Source organism: Sebastes umbrosus, chromosome 13, assembly GCF_015220745.1.
Source record: "Sebastes umbrosus isolate fSebUmb1 chromosome 13, fSebUmb1.pri, whole genome shotgun sequence".
NCBI classification, from domain to species: domain Eukaryota; kingdom Metazoa; phylum Chordata; class Actinopteri; order Perciformes; family Sebastidae; genus Sebastes; species Sebastes umbrosus.
This window is the reverse complement of record NC_051281.1, coordinates 6,869,143-6,891,897: the sequence shown is the minus strand read 5'-3', so window position 1 is coordinate 6,891,897 and position 22,755 is coordinate 6,869,143. Positions and strand designations below refer to the sequence as shown.

Below are 22,755 nucleotides of genomic sequence, written 5' to 3'. Positions count from 1 at the left end.
TTTCTTTAATCTGTAATCTCCTTGATTCAAATGCCTTCTTTCTTCCTCATATCTCTCACAATGCAATATGACATGCTTCACCGTTTCCTCTTGTCCACAATAATTACATTTACCTGTGTCATGTTTACCTATTTTAAATAGTGTGCTGTTTAGTCCAGTGTGTCCAAATCTAAGTCTTGATATGATTGTCTCATCTCTCCTGTTCCTTCCTACACACCTCATTTCTCCCACTTTCCTTTGAACTCTGTAAAACCATCTTCCTTTCCTCTCTTCCTCCCATTGCTTCTGCCACCTTTCCCTCAGTCTCTGTTTAATAATGTTCTTCATTTCTGTTTTGCTGAAGCTAACTGTCAACTATGAATCTTCTTTGAGTTTTTTTTTATGGCAGCTTGCAGTATCGCATTAGATCATACCACCATCTTCTGGTGAAATTGCCTCCTTCAAGTAAATTTACTCAAGTTCTGTATTCAATTTTGAAGTACTTGTACTTTACTTGAGTGTTTCCATTTCATGCTGCTTTATACTTATACTCCACTAACATATAAGAGGCAAATATTGTAATTTTTACAGCACTACATTTATCTGACAGCTTTAACATGGCTGCATTGATGCTAAATTGACAATTTTTGCCTTTTACCTGAGATTTAACAGCAGTGATTTATTGTTAATCCCTTGCATGTTCTTGTCAACACAGTATGGGAAATACAAAGGAAAACACTATTGGGATGTTGTGCTTCTTTTCCTTTATGTGTACAAAATAACACCTAAATAAATGCTCTGCATAACATCAAATAATTACACTAAATATCGTGTATTTGCATTTATCACACACTCATTGTGTTAATTCAGGTGAAAGGCCAGAATGAGGCTATATTTACCTGTGTCAAGGCCATGACACTGCTGCCTTCACACACTGTTTGTAAACTCTCAAAGTCGACGATTGTCATGAATCTGCATTGTGTTTTGGTTCATGTTTTTATAGTATATGTTGTGTTTTATTTTGACAACAAGTATCTGGTAGCAATTGTGTTTCCTCTTCGTGTTACTATGAACACATTTCAAGTAACCTGAATAGTTTTCATGTTCATTTTGAAATGATTGTATAATTTCCGAAAGCCATTGAAGGCGGCACTCTGGACTTTGCAGTTCACTGCGCATGCGCGTCATCACTCCGCTGAAGAGGGAGACATGGCGACGTCCCTGATCTGCAGCCGTCTGACGGCTAGCCTGAGACATTCAGGGGCCAGAAACACCATCAGCTCCGCTTCCAAGGTGAGTGTGTGTCCGTACGGAAAGCCAAGATCTCCGTCTTCCGTAGCAGGTATCTGTGACAGCGCTACACAGTCATTTAACACTACAATTCATCCATAAACTGACAGGGTCAAATCTGACATTAGCAACAGCTCCACTGGGTTACCGTTGCTAAGCTAGCGCGGAGCTCGCGGCTAACGCGTCACAGGGAAGAGACCCAGCAGCAGAAACACCAGCTAACACACGTTATATCTTCTTTATCATCCTCTGCTTATTCTGTCACATCTGTGGTGCTTTGAACCGTGTTTATGGAGGTTGAATGTGCGCAGTGGACACAGGGAGTTGTAGCCGGTGACCTCCAGAGAGGAGGAGAAGCTTCTGAGCTCTGCGCCATCGCATCGCATCTGATTTGTGTCCTGCTGCGTCTTCTTGTGGGACAGTTAGCTGGACAATGCCTCAGTGAGCACGAACAAGGGCTGTCACTGCGGAGAAAGGCTATCAACACACACAGCAGGAGCACCACCACGATCAACAATGTGTGTGTGCTCCTGCAGGCAGTGATGGTATTCAGAGGCGTCATGTTTTTTTTTTACAAGTACAAGCAAGTCACAGTGTGTGGAAACGCCTAAATGTGTTTCCACCCCATAGCTTGTTTTTGTCAACTGTGAGATCTTTTTATAGACAGGTGTGTTCCTTTCCCAATCATGTCCAGTCAGTTGAATTGATTGACCTCTGATGGACTCGGTCAAGGTGTAGAAAAACACCTCCAAGATGATCAAGAGAAATGGGAGGGACCTGAGCTAGTGACATTTTCAAAAATGTCTAAAATCCTGTTTTTACTATGTCATGATAAGATAAGATAGGAGATAAGATATTCCTTTTATTAGTCCCGCAGTGGGGAGATTTGCAATGTACAGCAGCAAAGGGGATAGTGTAAAAAACAAAGTGTAACAAAATATGAACCATTTAAATAGAAGGAAGTATAAAAATAGGAGCAGTATATACAGTATTGACAATAAACAGACTATTAACAAAATTGCACAAGTGGAAAATGATATTGCACAGTGAGAATGAATTAATGGAATTCCACCTGAAAATATGATGGGGTATTGAGTACAGATTGATGGGGTATTGAGTACATATTGATGGGGTATTGAGTACATATTGATGGGGTATTGAGTACAGATTGATGGGGTATTGAGTACATATTGATGGGGTATTGAGTACATATTGATGGGGTATTGAGTACATATTGATGGGGTATTGAGTACAGATTGATGGGGTATTGAGTACATATTGATGGGGTATTGAGTACATATTGATGGGGTATTGAGTACATATTGATGGGATATTGAGTACATATTGATGGGGTATTGAGTACATATTGATGGGGTATTGAGTACAGATTGATGGGGTATTGAGTACATATTGATGGGGTATTGAGTACAGATTGAATTTAGCATAAGGCTGCAGGTGTATACTTTCTGAATGCACTGTACTGCATATACAACTAGATATCTGGATTTTGATTATTATTATTATTACAAGGTATTATATCTTAAATTAGTGTGTTTTCTGGTGTTTAAGGCTGCTTTACTGTGACACATAATTCTGAGATTATCTGATCGTTCAATATGAATACTGTTTGGTCATCACACCCACATGACTATTGACTTTCAATTTTTTTGTCAGCTATGTATTAACTAAATGTGTAATTTTTAGGGCTAACCCAAAGGTTTCGAAGCCTCGATTAGTGCCATGATAATCAACCTCCAAATCAGTATTCAAATGTTTTGATTTTTAAATTAAATTTTCTTAGATCTATAAGTATGTAAGAATAATGTATAAATCCCCAAATAACCCATGAAATAAGGAATAATCCCTCAACATTATTCATTATGCATATTCAACATTAATTCTTATTAGTTATTCTCAGACGGATATCGCTGTTTGTTGTGTGTAGAGGTGCGTGTGTGTACAGTATAGTGCGGCAGTGGAACTGAAGATGAAGACAGACAGACAGAAGAAGATGTCGTCAGCCTGCTGCGCCGCAAAGCTTTGAAAACCTTTTAAATATTTCTCACCGAAGCCCAAAAAATGATATTCAGGACAGCCCTAATAATTTTTTAATAACATTGTGTTTTCCAGTTTACAGCAGGCTTTGCGAACTGTCTTTACTTTAATTGCTGAAAGCAACCGGAAGCTAAGAGACAAAACAGGAAATGGAACCCCCTAATTCCCCAATCTGCCTTCTCCAATTTAGTCTTGACAAGATGACTGAGTAGCTACAGTAAAACAAGTTCAAACAGCTGTGTGCTAAAATGGGAGCCAAAAGTGTCTATTTTTAATCTGACACCATGTTGGAGTACTGGCTGCCCCTTTTCTGTCTATTTTTGCCCTGTTTTGATCAGAGTGTAAGTTGTTGTAGCAGATCAGCAGTCTGTTGTGTAAACACTGATGCAGCAGACAGTATATATACACCATCACCACCACCGTCACTTCAGACCAGCATTACTGACTTCTGTAGTTTTCCCAGATTTTGGTATTTTTCTTCAGCTGACTCAGTTTGAGTTGAGAAACACTTAAACACATGGTCTTGGTTTCATATCCTTAATCAAGTTTCCACTGTTGCTTGTGTTTCCTTGCTGACTGCAAACACTTCTCCTCTGTTATAAGAAAGTAACACAGGATGCTTTTGTTTTTGCTGTAGATGTTTTTTTTTTTTTTTTTTTTTTTGTTTTTTTTATAAATATGTGTAATCTAACCAAATACACCAGTTAAACTTCTTGTTGTATTTCTGACAAAGTAGCTGCTCAGCCAGCCTGTTCTCATTCCCAGGCCGTCAAATACCGACAATTTTTGTCACAGCTGTCAGCGTGTGATACCGCCGCAGAAGGCACCCTTTAGCAGCTGTATGAGACACACAAGGCTTTCCATTAACTACAATGTAAACCCATCCGCAGCAATAATGAACGTTCAGGGGAAAGTGTGCCGGGAGTGTGGTGACGTAGTTTAAAAAGCGAAAAGACACACAGGGCGGGCGGGAGGTCCAACAAACACAAGGCTTTCATCCAGGAGACCTCTGTTTGTGTCCCGTGTTCACAACATTCAGCTTCATTTTCACTTACTGTTACCAAGGTAACAGATGTCACCAAATCAACCGAAAACCGAAATCTTCAGGATTATAATTCAAATATTTTGTGCATAATAAAGAGAAAATAAGCAATGAAGAGATGAACAAGGATAGCCAAGTCAAACAGGATTTGTTTTTTTAGACATGAACTGTACCAACAGGTCGAGTCAGTCTGCCAGTTTAACTTCAGGAGATTAATTACTCATTGGTTAAAAAAAAGTACTAGTGACAAAACATTTTCCTTCTGTTGTTCCAGATTCTCGGTGGTTCTTCGGGTCTGTTCGGAGGCCATGTGCCCCAGCTGCAACAGCAGCAGCAGAGGAACCTCTCCCTACACGAGTACATGAGCATCGGGCTGCTGAAGGAGGCCGGCATCGCTGTGCCGGACGGCTTGGTGGCCAGCTCCTCGGATGAAGCCTACTCTGTGGCCAAGCAGATCGGTAAGCTGCACTGAGCCCGGAGGAACAGACAATAATCAGATAATAATGATATCAAACATATTCATCTCTACAGATGATCAGAGAAAAGGTTGAATGTGTCTTCTTTGCTGAAGTAAAAGCATCATATATTTAGGTGGTAGTTTCACAAGCAGCCACAATTTAGTTTCAAATCAGTAACTATCTGATCAAAGAATAATTAAACAAGGTAACCAGACATTTGATGCTAACTCAAGGTACTTGACTGGCTTTTACGAACACGTTTCAGTAGCGTCCACCAGAGTATTGCGGTTCGACACCCAGCTCTAGTTCTTATTGTCAAACCCAGAGTGGGCCTTTTCTGACATGTCATGACCTTTGTGTGAGGGGGGTTTTAAATAGCTGTGGAGTATGGGGACGGACACACACTCAGTCTAAACATAGCCAACTCCTTCTTCAGTGATATCAGTTGACACCCGGCTTACATAATTGCAGGATAGTAAGAGGCTGCACCAATAATGCCCCTCGGCTTTACAGAGCTTTATAGTGAGCTTGAGCTCATTCTTTATCTGTCCGGCCCACAAGTTCACTGTTCTGGTTCACTCTCTAACTATCATGATGACTTAATATGGCTGGTTAAATGGAACTGGATACAACTCATACAAATAAAAAGATTATTTTGTTACAGTATTTAGAATTTGGTTATGGGGATGAGAAAAGCTCCTTTTAAAGATTTGTCTTTGCGTTAATGAAAAGATTATTGAACTACTCCTTACTAGTAATAAATCTATCATAGTTTCCCAAAGCCCAAGGTGACATCTTCAGATTGTTTTTTTTTCTGACCAACAGTCCGAACCCCAAAAACATTCAGTTTACAATAATAGAAAACAGGGAAAAGTCCTAACATTTAAACAGGTGAGCACAAAACATTTGATGTTAATTGTTAGTATTAATATATTCTCACACTGTCAGTTTATTTTCTGTCAGTCTGTCGCTTGTTTGACCTGTTGTTTCAGCAGTGTGTAGCTCGTGATGTTAGATGGAGGTTTGGGGTGCAGAAGTCTTCATCAATCATCTGTCAGAGTCCCTTGTCTTGTCACTATCACAGTTAATAATGACAGTGTTTGATTGATTGACTGATGTCTCTGTGTGTGTGTGTGTGTCAGGTTCAAAGGACCTGGTGGTGAAAGCTCAGGTGCTGGCTGGTGGCAGAGGAAAGGGGACATTCGAGGGCGGACTGAAGGGAGGAGTAAGGATTGTCTACTCGTAAGTAATCCAGCTTCATCATACGGCACCCTCTATCTTTAGATCAGTTCAATTAGGAAAAACTCCAAAAACAAAACCTTTTTGTGGGGAAAACAAGAGGAAACATGAGGAACTTGAGGCTTTTGCTTCTAATGAAACATTTATCCACAAAATCCACATTTTTCCTGAGCTTCCCCGTAGAGAAATTTGAAACATCTGCTTCTCAGGATACACCTTGCACCACAGAAATAAAGTCATGACTTTACTTTTGAGTCACTGAGGGGCTGCAGGCGTTTGTAGAGGGTTGCATTAGTTTTAATTGGCCCCACTGAAATTGTAAAATGCCACCTACTCGCCAAATGTCACCAGTGTGGCAGGAACAAGCTGCAGAGAAGCTGCAAAAACATGGAGGAGGGGATGAAAATTATCTTCAGGCTGCATGTAAGGAACAAAAACAGACGGCTGTATTGAGTCAGAAACCGCAGTCCTCTAGTTAAACTGTTTTTGTTTTATTATCTCTGACAATCATCTTCTTCCTCCTCTTCCTCTCCAGGCCAGAGGAGGCCCGTGACATTACATCCCAGATGATTGGGCGAAAGCTGTACACCATACAGACCGGAGAGGCGGGTCGTATCTGCAACCAGGTGTTCATCTGCGAGCGCAGGTACCCACGCAGAGAGTACTACTTCGCCATCACCATGGAGAGGTCCTTCCAGGTGAGGGAACGCACTCACGAACAGACACACACATTTAGATACTGATAGGCTTAAATGTGGATTTGTTGAGAGTGAAGACAAACGGTAAAGAAGTTGAAGAAAGACTCAAAGCAACACGGCAAACCTTCTGCTCACTGCGATGGCTGTTCTTATAAATGAATGAATGTAAAAACAGCAAACAACCATGTGGTAGTCTCATATTCAGTAATGAGACATGGCAGAATAATGTTAAAAGTTACCTGGATGTAACTCCACCTATATATAAGCATTTGTAGAGTAAATTAAATAATGTAAACACAATAAATCAGAACCGAAGACTCCCGTTATATAAAAATATATAAGTCCAGCTTGATGTGTTGTATTTCCTGCGTAGATCAGTAGCTTTATGAAGGTGGTAATTGTTGCTTTAGCTGAAGGCCTTGTTTGAATTTTGTTTCTTGCTCAAACGGCTCTCTTAATGGACACAAATATACAGAAGGCAGAAAAATAATATAGACCAAAATAAGAGTGATTTAAAAAAAAGTCATCTTTACATATTTTGTGCTGGTTGTGCTGAATTACACCACTAGATGGCAGCACAGTGCTAAAGATAATGATGATTTGACTATTCCAGCAGACTACAATGGTATCTCAGGTCACTGCTTATATCTGTTAAATGAGCTGTTTTTTTTTAGAGACAGACTGTCACGGTCAGAGGTTTGATCCCTTTAACATCCAGTGAATCCCGCCAAAGTGTCCTTATTTAGCTGAATACAGAATGGGCATCGTTGATGTGATGGGAAAGGCTTTAAAGGCGATTTCACGAGTAGACTTTATAGAAACCTGCATCTTCTTTTTTTAGAGACAAAAAATGTAGCTATGACCTTTTTAAACAAGTAAAAATCCTCCCACTAGACATAATTCACAAGCTGAGCTTCTTCGTTACCAGATACTGGATTTCCCTGCAGCCTCAGTCAGCCCACCTCCAAAAGATTTAAATTAGGGGCCATATTCACAGAACATCTTAAGGCTAAAAGTAACTCATTAGGAGCAATTCTTAAATATAAGGGGCTTGTAAGTCTTAACATTTTAGTGCTACAGTTGTACCGCGTCTTTGAGAAGTTGGAGGTAGTTCAGAAACATTGCTTGATTAACTGGTGATTACCTGGAAAAATATCATTATTACAGTTTAGGAAGAGTCTTAATGGTAGGATAAGATACTAAATGTGGCCCTAGGTCTTTTTTGGCAAAAAAAGGACCTGGTTTAGTTTCCCTGTTCTTCATTTTGGAGAAGTTAAGACAGAGATATTATTAACATACATAATGAGATCATTATCATACATTATACATGCCATAGATAATGATGACACTCATCAGAGATCTGTCTTTTTGCTCTTAATCTTCACTCCTACAGCAGAGAAAAAGACAAAAGAAACTTTTCTCAGGTGGGAGTCTGTGGAAGAAAACCTTTCATGAAATGGAGTGTTTTGATCTAAAGTGCCTCCTCTTAAGATCCGTAGACATGTAGACTTGTGCTAACCATTGATTTTAAGATCCAGCTATGTTCACCATTCAGTCAAGCTTCACCACAACATTTAGTTCACTTTTATCCACATTTCAGAGAGACATGCTGCTTTTATAAGTAAGCCTCAACATGCAGAAGTAATGTGAGGTTAAAGGACCAGAATAGAAATATACATTTGTGCAGGTAGATCTATGAAAATAGAATGTAAACAGTTGGCAGACATTAATGTTGGTGATTAGGGGTATTTCAACCTACAGAGAATTATCAGAAAATGACAAGAACTGACGTCACATGTTATTAACGGTGAACTTTTAGCAACTGAAGTGAAAAAACTATTTACAATTTTAGCCAGTGTTGCTTTTCCTCTGTCTTACACAGGTCTGGAAAATCTTATATAATATATAATAAAAAAGTAGAGATGAAGCAATTAGTTGATTAATCAATTAGTCAGTTGACAGAAGTCAATTGGCAACTATTTAGATAATTGTTTGAGTCACTTTTCAAACAAAAATACCCAAAAATGTCTTGTTCCACCTTCTTAAATATAAGGATTTTCTGCTATTCTTTGTTTAATATGATAGTAAATTAAATACAACTGTTAGTCAGATACAGCAAGGCATTTGAAGACATCATCTTGAGTTTTAAGAAACTGAGATCAATGTTTTTGTTTTTTTCTGTCATTTTATAGACAAAACAATTCATTGATAATCATTCAATCATTCATTGTTAATTACAGCCCTAAAAATAAATTCAGGTTAATGCAACACTACACCTTTTGCAAAATCTGAAACTCAAACCAAGAAATCAAAATAAGATGGATTTTCTATTTGAAATAGTGCAGGAACTCAGAATATTAAACTCCTCATCTCTCCCTCTTGTGTCCCGCAGGGCCCCGTGTTGATTGGCAGCTCGCAAGGTGGCGTGAATATTGAAGATGTTGCAGCCGAAAGTCCAGACGCTATTGTGAAGGAGCCCATCGACATTGTGGAGGGCATCAAGATGGAGCAGGCTGTCAAGGTACAATCAATAGTAGATGGAGCAAGTCACAAAACACACTGGAGACGTTCCAGCTGTGTGGTTTGGGCTGCAGGAGAAATCGAAAACGAGAAGGAAGGGATGCTGTTTGTGTTCATGCTGCATTGTGGGAGACAATGTCTAAATCACTAGAGGCTGTATGTTATTTCTCAGAAAGAAACTGTTTTCTTAAGATACAGGTCCAATCTCTTTCTCACAAATCAAATCTCAGGTCAGAGAAAATCTTTCCATTCTTCACAGCAGACCTCATTCCTCCCACCTGTTGCTTTCTTTTAGAAACTAAAGAAAAATATTTGCGATAATTCAAGATTTATGATTTTGTTTTGATGCCCTATCATTCACAGATGTTATTTTCAGACACTAACAAAGTTATAATCAATCTCCACGTCTTCATAGTAAACAACCTGAATGTGGCAGCTGCTTTGAAAACAATCATCGTTTCTTTTTGATTTTCCAGTCTGATGGTTATTAACAACACTCAAATGTTTAAAATCATCCGCTATAGTCATAAATATACCCTTGACTGTGAAGGATGATATGCCGGAAATGATTATTGTTATGTTTTATTTACAAAGATGACAGTTTGTCTGAACATTTCAGACTTTTTTTCACAGAACAAATAATGCCCTTTGGACAAACTTCAGTTTGGTACCTACTGCTGTCTGAATTAACAAGAGCTGACGTACAAGTGAGACGCAGCAAACATGATATTGACAGATGACGTCTTTAAAGCTGCCCTAACCAATATTTTCATGAAAGTGTGAACTGACTCTGGAATGTGAAAGAGGTTACTTGTAGTGATGAACACACAGAGAATTGTCACCTGGCTTTGAGGAGCATTTTAGCCTCTTTTAGCTCATAGTTCTGGTTTTATGGCACATTTACTGTTGTGGTTCAATCTCACTACTCTCATAGTGTCGACTTCAGAGAAAAAGCTGTAAAAAGCCACTGTACTCTACCTGCTCAGCAGCAAACGGCAGACAGAGACTAGCTGGTGAACATAGTGGAGCATTTAGCAGCTAAAGAGACAGATATTTCCCTCAGGAGTTGGTGGAGACCAAAAACAGAGCTAAAAAAGAGTGAATATTGGGCTTACTGTCATCAGGTGGACACAAACACAACGCCAAATGAATGATGATGTTGCTGGATGTGGAAAATGTTTGCTAACATCTTTTTAAAAAGCAGTAATATATCAGAGTTGTGGTGCCTACTTGTTTGCGCTGCCCCCAAGTGGCCAAAAAAAAAATCAGTGATTACAATTTAAGGTAATTTCCAAAGTTCCCCATTCTTTCTAAAATCTCCAAAATATATTTTTTTATTTGTTAACAAGTGACCAGAGTTACCAGTGACCTCAGTTTCAGAGCATGGTCTAGGATCACTTCCTGCTGTGCAGCGTGTCCTGACCTTTTACTGGTTAACAAACATTGTTTTTACAGTCGTGTAGTTTTATATCTCTGTCTGGACATTATTTCCTTGAACCAGAGAGTCACAACAATCATAACAAGTCATGTAAGAATACACACAAACAGAACATACGACTATGAAATTAAAGCTGAGAGGGAATTTGACGTTTTCTGATTTGCTCAGTTTTTAATGTGGACAGACACGTTTGTCTTTTCTTTCAAGCGACTTTCAGAAGCTCATTTGAGGGTTTACTACACATTTTTGGTTTATTATCTCGGAATTTGGATGTGAATATACTTGTTTCGCCACGCTCTCTTAACCCTACTTGTCTTAGTCCATTTTCTTTCTCATCTCTCTCTGCCTCCTCTGAGTTTGAGTATAATTTAGCGTCTGATCTCTCTGTGCTTTGGGCTCTGGATATTGAATATGTTGGTTGTCATAGTGAGAGCAGAGACTCAATATATTTGACAGAGCGGAGAGGTGCTGATTGCAGGGCTCTCCAAGTACATGGAGGTCCATTGATGTTCCTTCACTCCTTTTATTTATTTTTGTCCACTGAGACCACGTTTGTAAAACTGCACAACATTCATAAAAAAAAAAAAATCTGCAGGTTTTTCTGTGTTTACAGCGATGAAGGGAGTATTGGGAATTAATTTAATCAAGGTAAGCTTTATTTATATGGCACATTTCATACTCTGAGGAAAACACTATGTGCTTTACTTTATAAGAAGATCAAGAAGAAGTGAAAGAGAAAGAACAAGAATTATTACAAGACAAAATTATATTAACAAGAATAATACTAGTAATGATAATGTCATGTCATTTTCTAGTCCTCGAATATATTAAAGCGCCTGAGTTTTCACTTCCTTCACATCACTTAACCTCTTCTCTCTTCTCTCAAACATTAACCTGAAAATTAAGTGTATAATTTTGTTCAGTATTCAAAGCTTGGATATAAAATACTGGTACTGTGTGTCATGCTGAATTACATGGAAATGTTCTGAGAAATCATGCACACACAAGCCGTCTGCTGTACTGTATCATTTTTTGTTTGATGTGATGCCATTTTAAAGGAATAGTGTTTACTCTTCAGTTTGTGTAAATATGAATACAGCATGTTAATCAGTGAGCTTTAGAGGTGGATTGTGTTACCTTTTCTAAGCTAACCCGCTGCATCTTCTGAACGTGTGATGCTCAGTATTAATAATAAAATGTTTTGTGTTGCTGCAGGTGGCTCAGAAGATGGGCTTCCCGACGGCGCTGGTGAACGAGGCGGCGGAGAACATGATCAAACTGTACAATCTGTTCATCAAGTACGACGCATCCATGATCGAGATCAACCCCATGGTGGAGGACGCATCTGGCATCGGTACACGCACACACACAAACACACACACACACACACACACACACACACACACACTCTCTCAAACTCACGCTCACACAGTGAATGTATCTACTAACAAGTATTGTGTGTGTGTATCACAGTCTGATATATCTTCTTCCTCTGTGCCATTGAGCTCCGAAAACTACTAAGAACCCATCAGTGAGCCTCACTGTTGCACTGGGTGACCTGTTCCTTCATTACCATGAACACACACATTGTATTTTTATCTTGTCTCAATCCCACATACACCGTCCTGCTGCCCCAAATACTCACTAGAGCACCAAATGCGGATTAATTCGCATCTGAAAATAGTCCCCATCAAATGCGCTATTTCGTTTGTTTTGATAGAAACTACAGTGACCAGCTGTGTTAGGAAATTACTGAGCCTTTTTTAAAAGAGAAACTATATATATTTGTGAGGTGTTTTTAAAGATTGACATCTTCACCAGGAACCAATGGGCTTGGACAGGAAATATTGAGAGACGGACTAACACATTGTTGTTTTTGGTCTTTTTGTGGGATTTGAAGAAAAGAGAAAAAAAGAAAAGAAAAGCTCCAGCCTTAACCTTTAAGTTAAGTCTTGGCTTAGATTCCCCCTCGCTAAGATCAATAAGTTAAGGAGGCATTTAGCATCTAAACATCAATGGGTCGGTCGCATTTTTAGCACAAACTTACTTATTGTTTTAAATGACACTCGCACAAAGAGACACGTAATGATCTTTATCGACGAAAATGTCCCGGACATTTTCAGGAGATTGATTTCAGTTTTGTGTGTGTGTGTGTGTGAGTCAGTGAGTCAGGGTTAATGACTCTCTGAAAAACGCACAGCGATGAGATCCTCAGGCATGAATCAGAGCTCTTTAAACACACTTGTATGAAGAGGAGATCACTGACCTTTGTGCTAAATGACAGCTTAATGACCATGGAGTGCTGAACACGTTAAACACTCAAGAGAGATGCACTCGGATAAGCCTGATGAGAAGTGCTGCATTGACATCATGTCATTTTTAACATTAGTTAATAATAATACTAAGGAAAATAATGTGACATTATTTGATAGTTGACTGTGTAGAAACAGGAGGGTTTTGGCATGCAGCTAGAGCTGAAACAAGTTGTCGATTAATTTAAAGTAGTAATAGACGGAGAAATAATCAACAACAATTTTGATAATCAATTATTCGTTTGTCTTTTTTTTTTGCAGAAACGCCCAAAATGTTCTGGTTCTTTTTTGAAAATCTGCCTGATTTCTTCATCCTATATGATGATGATTTCTTAAATGTGTGTTAATGTACTTAAATGATCCTTAACAAATATAATGGAGCTACAACTACTGACTACTTTCATTGTAGATTAATCTGTTGAGTATTATTGTGATTAATTGATTAATCGTTTAAATGACATTTAAGTTTGCGCTTTCAGGTGTTAAAAGAATGAAACTCAAATCTCTCACTTCTGCACAAAACACCACTGCAGATGCTTTGTGGTGTGTGACATCAGCAGACGTTAATCTTCTTCTAATGCCAAAATCTCATGTGCTTGTTTGTCACCAGTGATGTGCATGGACGCCAAGATCAACTTCGACTCCAACGCAGAGTACCGCCAGAAGATGGTGTTCGACATGCAGGACTGGACCCAGGAGGACCCTCGGGACCGGCAGGCCGCCAAGGCCGACCTCAACTACATCGGCCTGGACGGAAGCATTGGCTGTCTGGGTCAGTGCGCGGCAAATGTCACCAAGGCAAAGACAGTTACTTAGGCTTTTTAAGGAAGGTCATTTCAAAATCAGATGTCCACCAATCTTGGAAAAAAAATCTGTTGTTGAAAGAACATTTTTGGGCGAGGTCATTGCTTTAGAAAACTGAAACATTTTGCCTCATGCAAGAACATTTTTCTCAACCTGATACATGATTCATGTCTGAATCACCAAATATCCTTAACTGCAGAAACGTATTGAAATTCGCTCATTTCCAACTTGATGAGTTTCACATGTTCACAAGGAGTTGTGCTTATTTAAATGGTAAAATTGCATATAATACTGCCTGTTCTGCTCCATTTGTGGGCATGTTTTAGTCACAAAAATGTTACCAAAGAGTAAAAAGAAGAATTTCAAGTCCTGGTGTCGGAAATCGGCAGACTAAAACAAAGAAGTTGGCAGACGGTGGTGATAATAGAGGACTCGAAACAGTTAGAAAATATGGATACAGCTGCCAGCGACGTGTCATCAGAGCGGCACTGCACTGTGACAGCTATAAGGAGAGAAGGGTTTGACATGAAGTTGTAGGTGATGTTAAACTGTTGGGTATTTTAACGGAGGATGATCATAGACAGAGACCTGCATGAACACTCTGACTGCTGGAGTTTGAGAACTTCCCAACAACTAATGAACTGCATATGTTTCAAAAATATGCCAATAAGGGAATAAATAAGAAAAAGAAAAGTTGTGAAACCTCTCAGTAAGCCACGGTGATATGGTGAACAGAATATTCATTTTGCATTAAGTTTATTGAAGGTTTTTATTGTTCTATTCGTTGACTTGTGCTCATATTCTCTTAAATTGCTCCTTTGTGCCTCTTAGGAAAAAATCTGTGGGTACAAGTGATTCTTTCATGAGACCCAGTGTTATTGTTTTCCATTAAATGATGAAGCATTTTGTCAATGAATGTTAATATAAGATAGAAATGAGCAAACACAAATATACTAAACATGATGGTAACCAGCTGAGCCGGGCATATTTGAAAGGATTGGCCCATCAAAATCCAATCTGTTCTTTACTGTATTCTACTGTGTTTTGTCACCTCAGCCTGCTGGTGTTGCATCGCTGCTCTACTTCATGACAGCCGGGCTCCACAGTTATTATTATATTTCACCCCATATGTGAATGACTGTTCTGTCTCTTTCTTATTAGCAAAGAGCAGTGTACAATGACAGATATCTCCTCGGTAACCACAAATGTTTTAAGACAAATGACGTAGTAAAAAAATAAATAACCAAAACAGTTTTATGGTTAACCTTCATTGGAACTTACTGCAATAAAATAAAGATATTGACATATGGAAACAAACAAAAAGATTCAGGTAGCAGCTTCTCATTTTAAGCCGGCGCTGAAATTTAATACATTTCAGGAGTCGCATTTTTAAATTTCAAATTGAAATATAAAAATGTGATCTGAACCAAACCTACTCGATCTAGACATCCTTAGTAAACTTTTAATTTTAAATCACACTTCACTTTCCTGCTAGCTTATACTGCAGTCTGTGTTCAAGTTTTGTATTTTACTTTGAAATGACCAATGGGCATTGTTCGTTCTAGTAAATGGAGCCGGTCTCGCCATGGCCACCATGGACATCATCAAACTCCACGGTGGCACTCCAGCCAACTTCCTGGATGTCGGAGGAGGAGCCACAGCTCATCAGGTGACCGAGGCCTTCAAACTCATCACCTCTGACAGGAAGGTAAGATGCTGCTGATCCTCCAGGCTGTTTAATGCTTTCTCTAATGTTAGCATTATGTTTGTGTCGCCATGACATTATTTATTACAGCATAGCTTCATGTTGATTAATGCTAATGCTAATGTTGTGGCGGTGTCGCTCAGGTTCAGGCCATCCTGGTCAACATCTTCGGAGGCATCATGAGGTGTGATGTCATCGCCCAGGGCATCATCATGGCTGTAAGCGAGCTGGACCTCAAGATCCCCATCGTAGTGCGGTTACAAGGTAGATGACACGCACATACACATACAGAGTAAGATTTTCAGGCATCTGGGAAAGCCTGTAAATCTCTAATGATTCATCCAGTCCACACAGTCATGGGAAAAATCTATTAACAAAATCTCCTGATTTAAAAGTAACATGTTGCCTTTGAAATAAACACTCATGTGCAACAAGATTATCATTATCAGATTTTTGCATGAATTACAAACTCACAAGATTACTTTTAGACAGATTTCTGTCTCTGTAGCAGCTGAAACTCTGTTCAGGTACAAGGTAGAGACGTCCCGAGCCGATCCTAAGGACCGATATCGGCTAAAATAATGCTGATCAAAATCAGAACCTTTATTTATTAAACTCTACTGTGTTGTTTTGTCCAGATCAGACTTCTAGTTTTGCAGCTCTGCTCTCCTTTATCACAGAGTGAGACGTCTTTAGCACCCAGTTAAACTTTCATTCACGTCAGATCAAACATTTAAGCTGATGAAATTAATAGTTTTGAATCAGGACCTTCAGTATTTTGGATCAAATAGCTTGTGAGAAATAAGTTGTGTAAGAATTAGAGGGCTACAGCTGTTATTTCAATATGTCAGAAACATTTAATCAACAGGGCCAAAAAAACTTGATCGGGACAATCTTAGTACAGGTGGATATTGTAGGAAATCATTTTTGTGGCAGTGATGATAAAAAAAAGTCAGCACAAACTATTTCAATTAAGTCTTCAGTCCTCAGCTGACCTCAGCCATTAGCCTCTTTACACTCTGATAAACTAAATACACACACACACACACACACACACACACACACACACACACACACACACACACACACACACACACACACACACACACTGACAGACCTCGCCACCTCCAGTCAGATGGGTTAACAGGCAGCAGCTGGCAGCTCAGAGGGGGAACTTGTGTCTGTTTGATGCCTCCTACTTCAAAGCCTGGCTGCTGGAAACATGCAGAGAACGATGAACCCGACTGAACTGTGCTTTATAATTATTATCATGTATTTATATGCATATGTACATTTATACTCTGTATTGTCGAGGGCAGCTGGTGATCAGAAAGGTTGTTAGTCCTTTTTGTTTGTACATGACCTTCAGATGACTTTATAAAGACAAAGAACCGAGTCCTCAGCTCACATCTTTATTCATTCAAGAGCGCAAGACGTTGAAATTTACAAGTACACAGATCTGGTGCTTGCTTGTATTTGGAGCCTAAACAGAGCTGACATTTCTCCGTTTTCCTCAGGGTGACACTTTTCTGCTCCTGTTTTCTATTTTGGAATCAAACACGCTGTCAACCCAAACTGCTGAGGTTCTGAGCCACGATGTTCAGATTTATACTCTAATTTAAGCTGTAGAAGTGCTGCTTCTTCACACATTTTAAAAACGTGTCATCAGGTCGTCCTGCCTGATGTCTCAGTTTGGAGCGAAACTCTGACACTCTGTGCATAAACAGATGTACTCAGTGGAACTTTAGTGGTCTTTTCTGACAGTTTTATTCCATGTGTGAAAAACAGGGAAGGAAATTGGACAAGTTTTAAAATCTCTGTTATATCTCTGCAATATAATAAGCACAGAAAAATGAAGCGATGGCAACAGCAGTGGCTTCTTTTCCCACCTTTAAATCTCCTGAATACATAAATGACTGACAGCAGTTGTGACACACGATTGAACCCCACAGTACCACAGTGTAGAAGAACAAGACTAAAACTGACTTTAGCTCTGCAGCAAGTTCAACTTTTCAAGACCGCAACACTACGTCATCTGGCAAGACACTATGTTGGCCAATCAAATATGTGCAAGCAGACATTCCTTGTAGATTACTTTGTAACATGATCGCTGGATTTCTGCTGTTTACCTCCCGATTGTTGCGTCAAAATATAAAATAATTGCTTTCCAGAGTTCTGAAACCCTGTTTCAGAGTATTTTAATCCTCTTTGCGGTGCATTGGTGTTTGATAAACCTTCAAACACCTTAATTTGTACACGAACAGCCTGGCTAGACTGGCTTCTTCAGTTCCCAGAATTGCTCACTTTAAGTTCAGTATTTTTAGATATTAGTACAAGTGGAAACTGTGGCCTGATAGTTTTGCAAGAGGACAGTTTAAGTTGCCCAAAACTCAACAGGAATTATCCTCCATGATTATCCACAGTCAAATTCAAAGAGCTCTGTCATCACCATCCTAAAGCCCCCGTGGTAGCATCTTAAAAACATAACGAAAACGAAAAGAACGTCATGGATTAACAATGGTCTCCGTGACAGCAACACAGCTTCACACTGTGAAGTTTGTTTAATGGTGGAAAATATGAACAGACCAAAGTGCTGGGAAATGATGTACAGTAGCTGTTTATTTTTGCTCAGTTCTGTGAAAACTCTAATTTGATAAAATCTTGTTTTGTTTTTGAAGGAACGAGAGTGGACGATGCCAAAGCTCTGATTGCTGCCAGTCCGCTGAAAATCCTGGCCTGTGACGATCTGGATGAGGCCGCCAAAATGGTAACACACATTAATACACTCTCTTTATCGCGCTGTACCTTTTAAACAAAAGCCTGATATAACTTGACCACACACACTTTGGCACACACCACCATGTATTGTAGGTAGGGAGATGAGACAAACATGCACCTGTCTGTTAAGCCTCCAGGTGTGTGTGGATGAATCTGTCACAGAAATGTCACTTTGGCTTTATAACACATGGAAGCAGTGAAAACGCAGGTGAGAAAAGGGTTAGAAGGAGGTGTGTGGGTGGATCTGAGCAAAAGTAGAAATGACAAAATGAACATAACTCTGACACATCATGTGATTGATGGTGATGTATGTGTGCTTCTCTGTTTTATTAACTGCGGTCTGATCACCAGGTGAGATGAGGATCAGTGTAGTGGAGCTGATAAATCTTCATTGTGTCAGTCATTTCCCACAGGTGTAGCGTAGTGTAGTGTAGTGTAGTGTAGTGTAGTGAGGCACTTAAGCTGCCTCCCACTGATGAATAGAGGATGAAGGAGAGAAAAGTTAAAAGTTAAAGATTCATTTAACATTTATGTCATTCTCAGCCCTCTTTTCTTTTTTGTTTTTTTTGTTTCTCGTCAGTAACGTCTACAATCATGAGTGCTGAAACTATTAAAATACATGGAATTATGTTTTTTTTGCTTTGTTTATATCTTTTTGTAAGTTGTATGGTCAAACTGCGCTTTCACTCCTTCAGTAGAATCACAATTATTTCTCGATTTTCGATTTTTGGATGTTATTTTCCTAAAGCTCTGGACAGCCATTGGTTTCCATTGTAAGGTGAAACTGAGTGTTATTGTCCTTGATGTAAAGTGTCTTGGATGGTTCCTCATTTGTATGTTGCTTTGGACAAAAATGTAAGATTAATAAATGCTATATCCCCCCAAAATCACAGGTCACACCGTCACCAATCTGCTGTTAAACTGAGCATTTACTAATTTTATATTTTTCCACTGATGACGTGTGTTAGTACAGTCGTCTTTATACTCACAAGCATTTTAAAATGAACAGCTTCTGTTTGTTTCATCTTTTAGGTGACTCATTGAGCCTGATTTAGTTTTAGTTTTTTACTGGCATATACGTGCTTGACGGTTGATTAAATGCCAAGTATGTTTTTTTTTTTTAATCTTAGGCGGATAATGAATTGAAATTTACTTCTCAAATTAATTATGTTTTTGAGGCGTGGTAACTTTTTAATATATTTTCAAATCATACATAAATCAATAGAAACACAAGGACCTGCTGAACGACCTGCGTTCATCATGTAAAAGAAGATTTGTTTGACGTCTCTTTCTGTCTGCTCACAGGTTGTAAAGCTTTCTGAAATCGTCTCGCTAGCTAAGGAAGCTCAAGTGGACATCACCTTCCAGCTGCCCATCTAAGAAAGAAACTCCACCTTTGACCTCCATGACCTCCTCACCCCAAGCACTTCCTCTGTCACACCCAAAACCGCCCACCACTCCACCCTGACAAACAGACCGCAAGACGAGCCTCTCGCACCTGAGAGGAGATTAGAGACGCGTAGTTTTCTCCTTCTTACTCTGTGGCATGATGGCACGACTCTGTACAGGTGTCCGACAGGTAGACCACAACAGGCTTCACTTAGAGAGAGAAAGGCCTCGTTTTTAGTTGCAATGGGATCTCCGTTTCCCCTCTCCACGTTTCCTCAAACCCACTAACTTAAGTTGCACTTCAGTCGATACGCACAAACCTCCACTTTTATCTCCTTCACACACGATGAACCGGTCTGCTTACTTCAGCACTTGTTGGGAAATGTTCCTTTGCCCTTTTTAGAAAAATAAAAGCAGACCAGCTGAAGCATTTTCATGTGAAGGAAGCTGCTTTCGCTCTCATTATTTAGTGGTTTCATTTCAGTTAAAATGAATAGTTGAGACAGCGGCCACACTGGCTGGTGATTGGTGCTGTTACATCACGTGGGTGCAAAAGGATGACTGGAAAGGCATCAGGAGAAGGATTGTAATCCCATTACTTTCATAAACACACATAGCTTTGCATGAGTGCCTTTTAAGCATGTTGTCTCTAAGTAGGAATGTAACAAAATAAAGAACAGATTTGCTCCCTCTGTGTAGAACATTGAAGTATTTCCTCAAACCCACAAATCAGTGCTGAAAACACACAAACAAAATGACTGAGCTGTGTCTCCGTCAAGTACAATGAACAACACTGCAGCATTGATTTAATAATAGCTTTCAGACAGAAATTGCTTCAGAGAATGAGCTGTTTTCTCCTGCAGACGCCTCCACGTTATGTCTTCCCCTCCTATAGAAGCCCTCCATTATGCTGTGATGACAGTGAAAGCGTTCACTGGATTCATTTATTTAAATATGTAACTGAATTCAGGCTCATTTTAAAGCATGTAGAGGAATTTGTTAAAAGCTTGGTTCCCCAAAAGCGTGATCTCATTTACCTCTTAGTGTTATCTATCCATGCAGATAGTTTGGGATTCATTTGTCCAGGTTTTGAGATTTCTGCCTCCATCTGGTTACTGTGGAGGTGAATGGACTTTAGTGTGTTGAGAAATGACATCCACAGACGTCTCCGTCAGCAGTTTTTGCCGAAACTTAATTTCTACCAAACACTAATATCAGCAGGTTGAGGCAGAAATCTCACGGCCTAGACAAATGAATCCCAAACTATCTGCATGGAGGTTTGGGAGAAATGTATTTTGTTATTTTTGGACACATAAAGTGAAGACTGTCAAGTGGAAATGATAAAACTGTTGCTTTCCTGCTTGTTTAGTTCTTTGGTTAGGAAAGACAATCGTAACAAAACACTCAACCTTCTCTTGAATCAATCGTGGCACATTTTTTCAGTTGTACTTTTAATTAAATGACCAAAAGACAAAATGTTACACTCAGCTCAGTTGCTAAATCTTTGAGAGATGGACATTCATAAATTGAGCTACTGAAAAATGGTCAAAGCTGAACCTAAAGAGAAGCAAAAACTGGATCCAGAGTTTATAAAATGCTCCCAAACTCCAGCTTTAGTTGTGATTGTTGGCGGTTCAGCCTGACAGCACCAAACCTCCCAGCATGAAGTCCCCAATGGATAAGGACTGCAGCGTTAGCATGGCTCACATTGTTTACCCGCAGCTTTGAACAGGCCACATTTGTCATTCTAAAATATTAGCTGTGACACCTGCGGACTCGGGCTTATTGATCGTTGCAGAGATCTGTGGCGAGTATTGATGGAACGGTCCTGGGGTTTCCGTTCTGCCTCGGCTGTGGCGAAGCTTCTTGTGTGGTCATGTTGAACAGAGGTGATACATCTCACATGTTTAAATGAGTCAGATGAATTATTCAGTGTTCCTGTTGTGGAGCTCAACTTTCCCAGAGAAAAAGCCCCAAGGGAAAAACTAAAAGTTGAGTCGAGCGAGCGTTAAATCAGCACGGTGTGACTTTGTCTCGCACTGTTAAATAAGGAAAAGGATGCTCTTTCTTCCCCGGTGATAATTTGCAAACCGCTGTAGCATGAGCCCATGTGCATCTTCTCACTGTCATCACAAAAGGAATGTCATGACCCCCTTCTTGCTTAAGTGAAGCATGCTTTATTCTGTTAGCTAATGAGGGCGGACTGGACGTCTGAGGTGCAGGCTGATGTTCTCATCTGGTTCTCCAATCCAAGCCTAAAGAGGCAGGTTTATCGTCCTGTTGGAGGCAGCCATTGTAGAAGTCCCACTAGACCTTTTAAGGTTTTTCTCTTCCATTGCATGTTGAAAGCTACAAGAAACGCGGACAGCTGGAGTCACTGGAGATTTGTGTTTCTGTGTATTTATTTTATCCTACTGAATCCCCTTTCTTTGAAGAATTGCTTCAGGGTTGAACAGGAACTTCTGCAATGGCTTCCACTGTATGTTCAGACTGCCATCATGCCACACTGCGGTAGCCATTTACTCTTTCTTTGTTTCTGTATGTAATGTCAGACATCTGGTTGGGCTGTGACCTCTCACAAGAACGGTAAAATTACTGTAGTTGTTTCTTTTCCCTCCTCCTCCTCCTCTTCCTCCTCCTCTTCCTCTTCCTGCAGCGCTCCGAACACAAGCCGACATTGTGAGTTGTACGTCATTTATTATATCTTGTAAATAACCAGACTGATGTTCTCTCTCTGTAAGATATTTATGCTCCTTGCAAGGAGTGAGACAAAGGAAGAAAAATAAATAAATAGAGAGAACACCAACGTTTCTGTGCTTTGTTCTTGAAGACATCCATCCATCCATCTATTTTCTGCCACTTATCTGGGTCCGTGGACAATTTAGTAAATACAGCACACCTCAATACTCACGTACTTGTTTAAAACTTGTATGAACTTGTTGTTCGTACTTGTTGGCAAGATCAACTCCAGAGTCCAAACTCCCACGGACAGGAGGACGCAGTACAATCAAGTTGCAGTTGGGACAGCAACGTTCGTGCCGACACCAC

The 22,755-nt window shown here is 39.6% G+C and overlaps 1 protein-coding gene across 1 annotated transcript; it reads left to right on the top strand.

Annotated features, from left to right (window-relative positions):
- The first annotated feature begins 1,122 nt into the window (after window positions 1-1,122).
- On the top strand, window positions 1,123-22,513 carry sucla2 (succinate-CoA ligase ADP-forming subunit beta). The gene is made up of 11 exons (XM_037789513.1): window positions 1,123-1,272; window positions 4,641-4,824; window positions 5,967-6,066; window positions 6,599-6,761; window positions 9,154-9,282; window positions 11,935-12,073; window positions 13,642-13,803; window positions 15,401-15,543; window positions 15,684-15,804; window positions 18,219-18,307; window positions 19,624-22,513. The coding sequence occupies exons 1-11, from the start codon at window positions 1,189-1,191 to the stop codon at window positions 19,696-19,698; spliced, it is 1,389 nt and encodes a 462-aa protein (XP_037645441.1). The 5' UTR covers window positions 1,123-1,188; the 3' UTR covers window positions 19,699-22,513.
- Window positions 22,514-22,755: the final 242 nt, after the last annotated feature.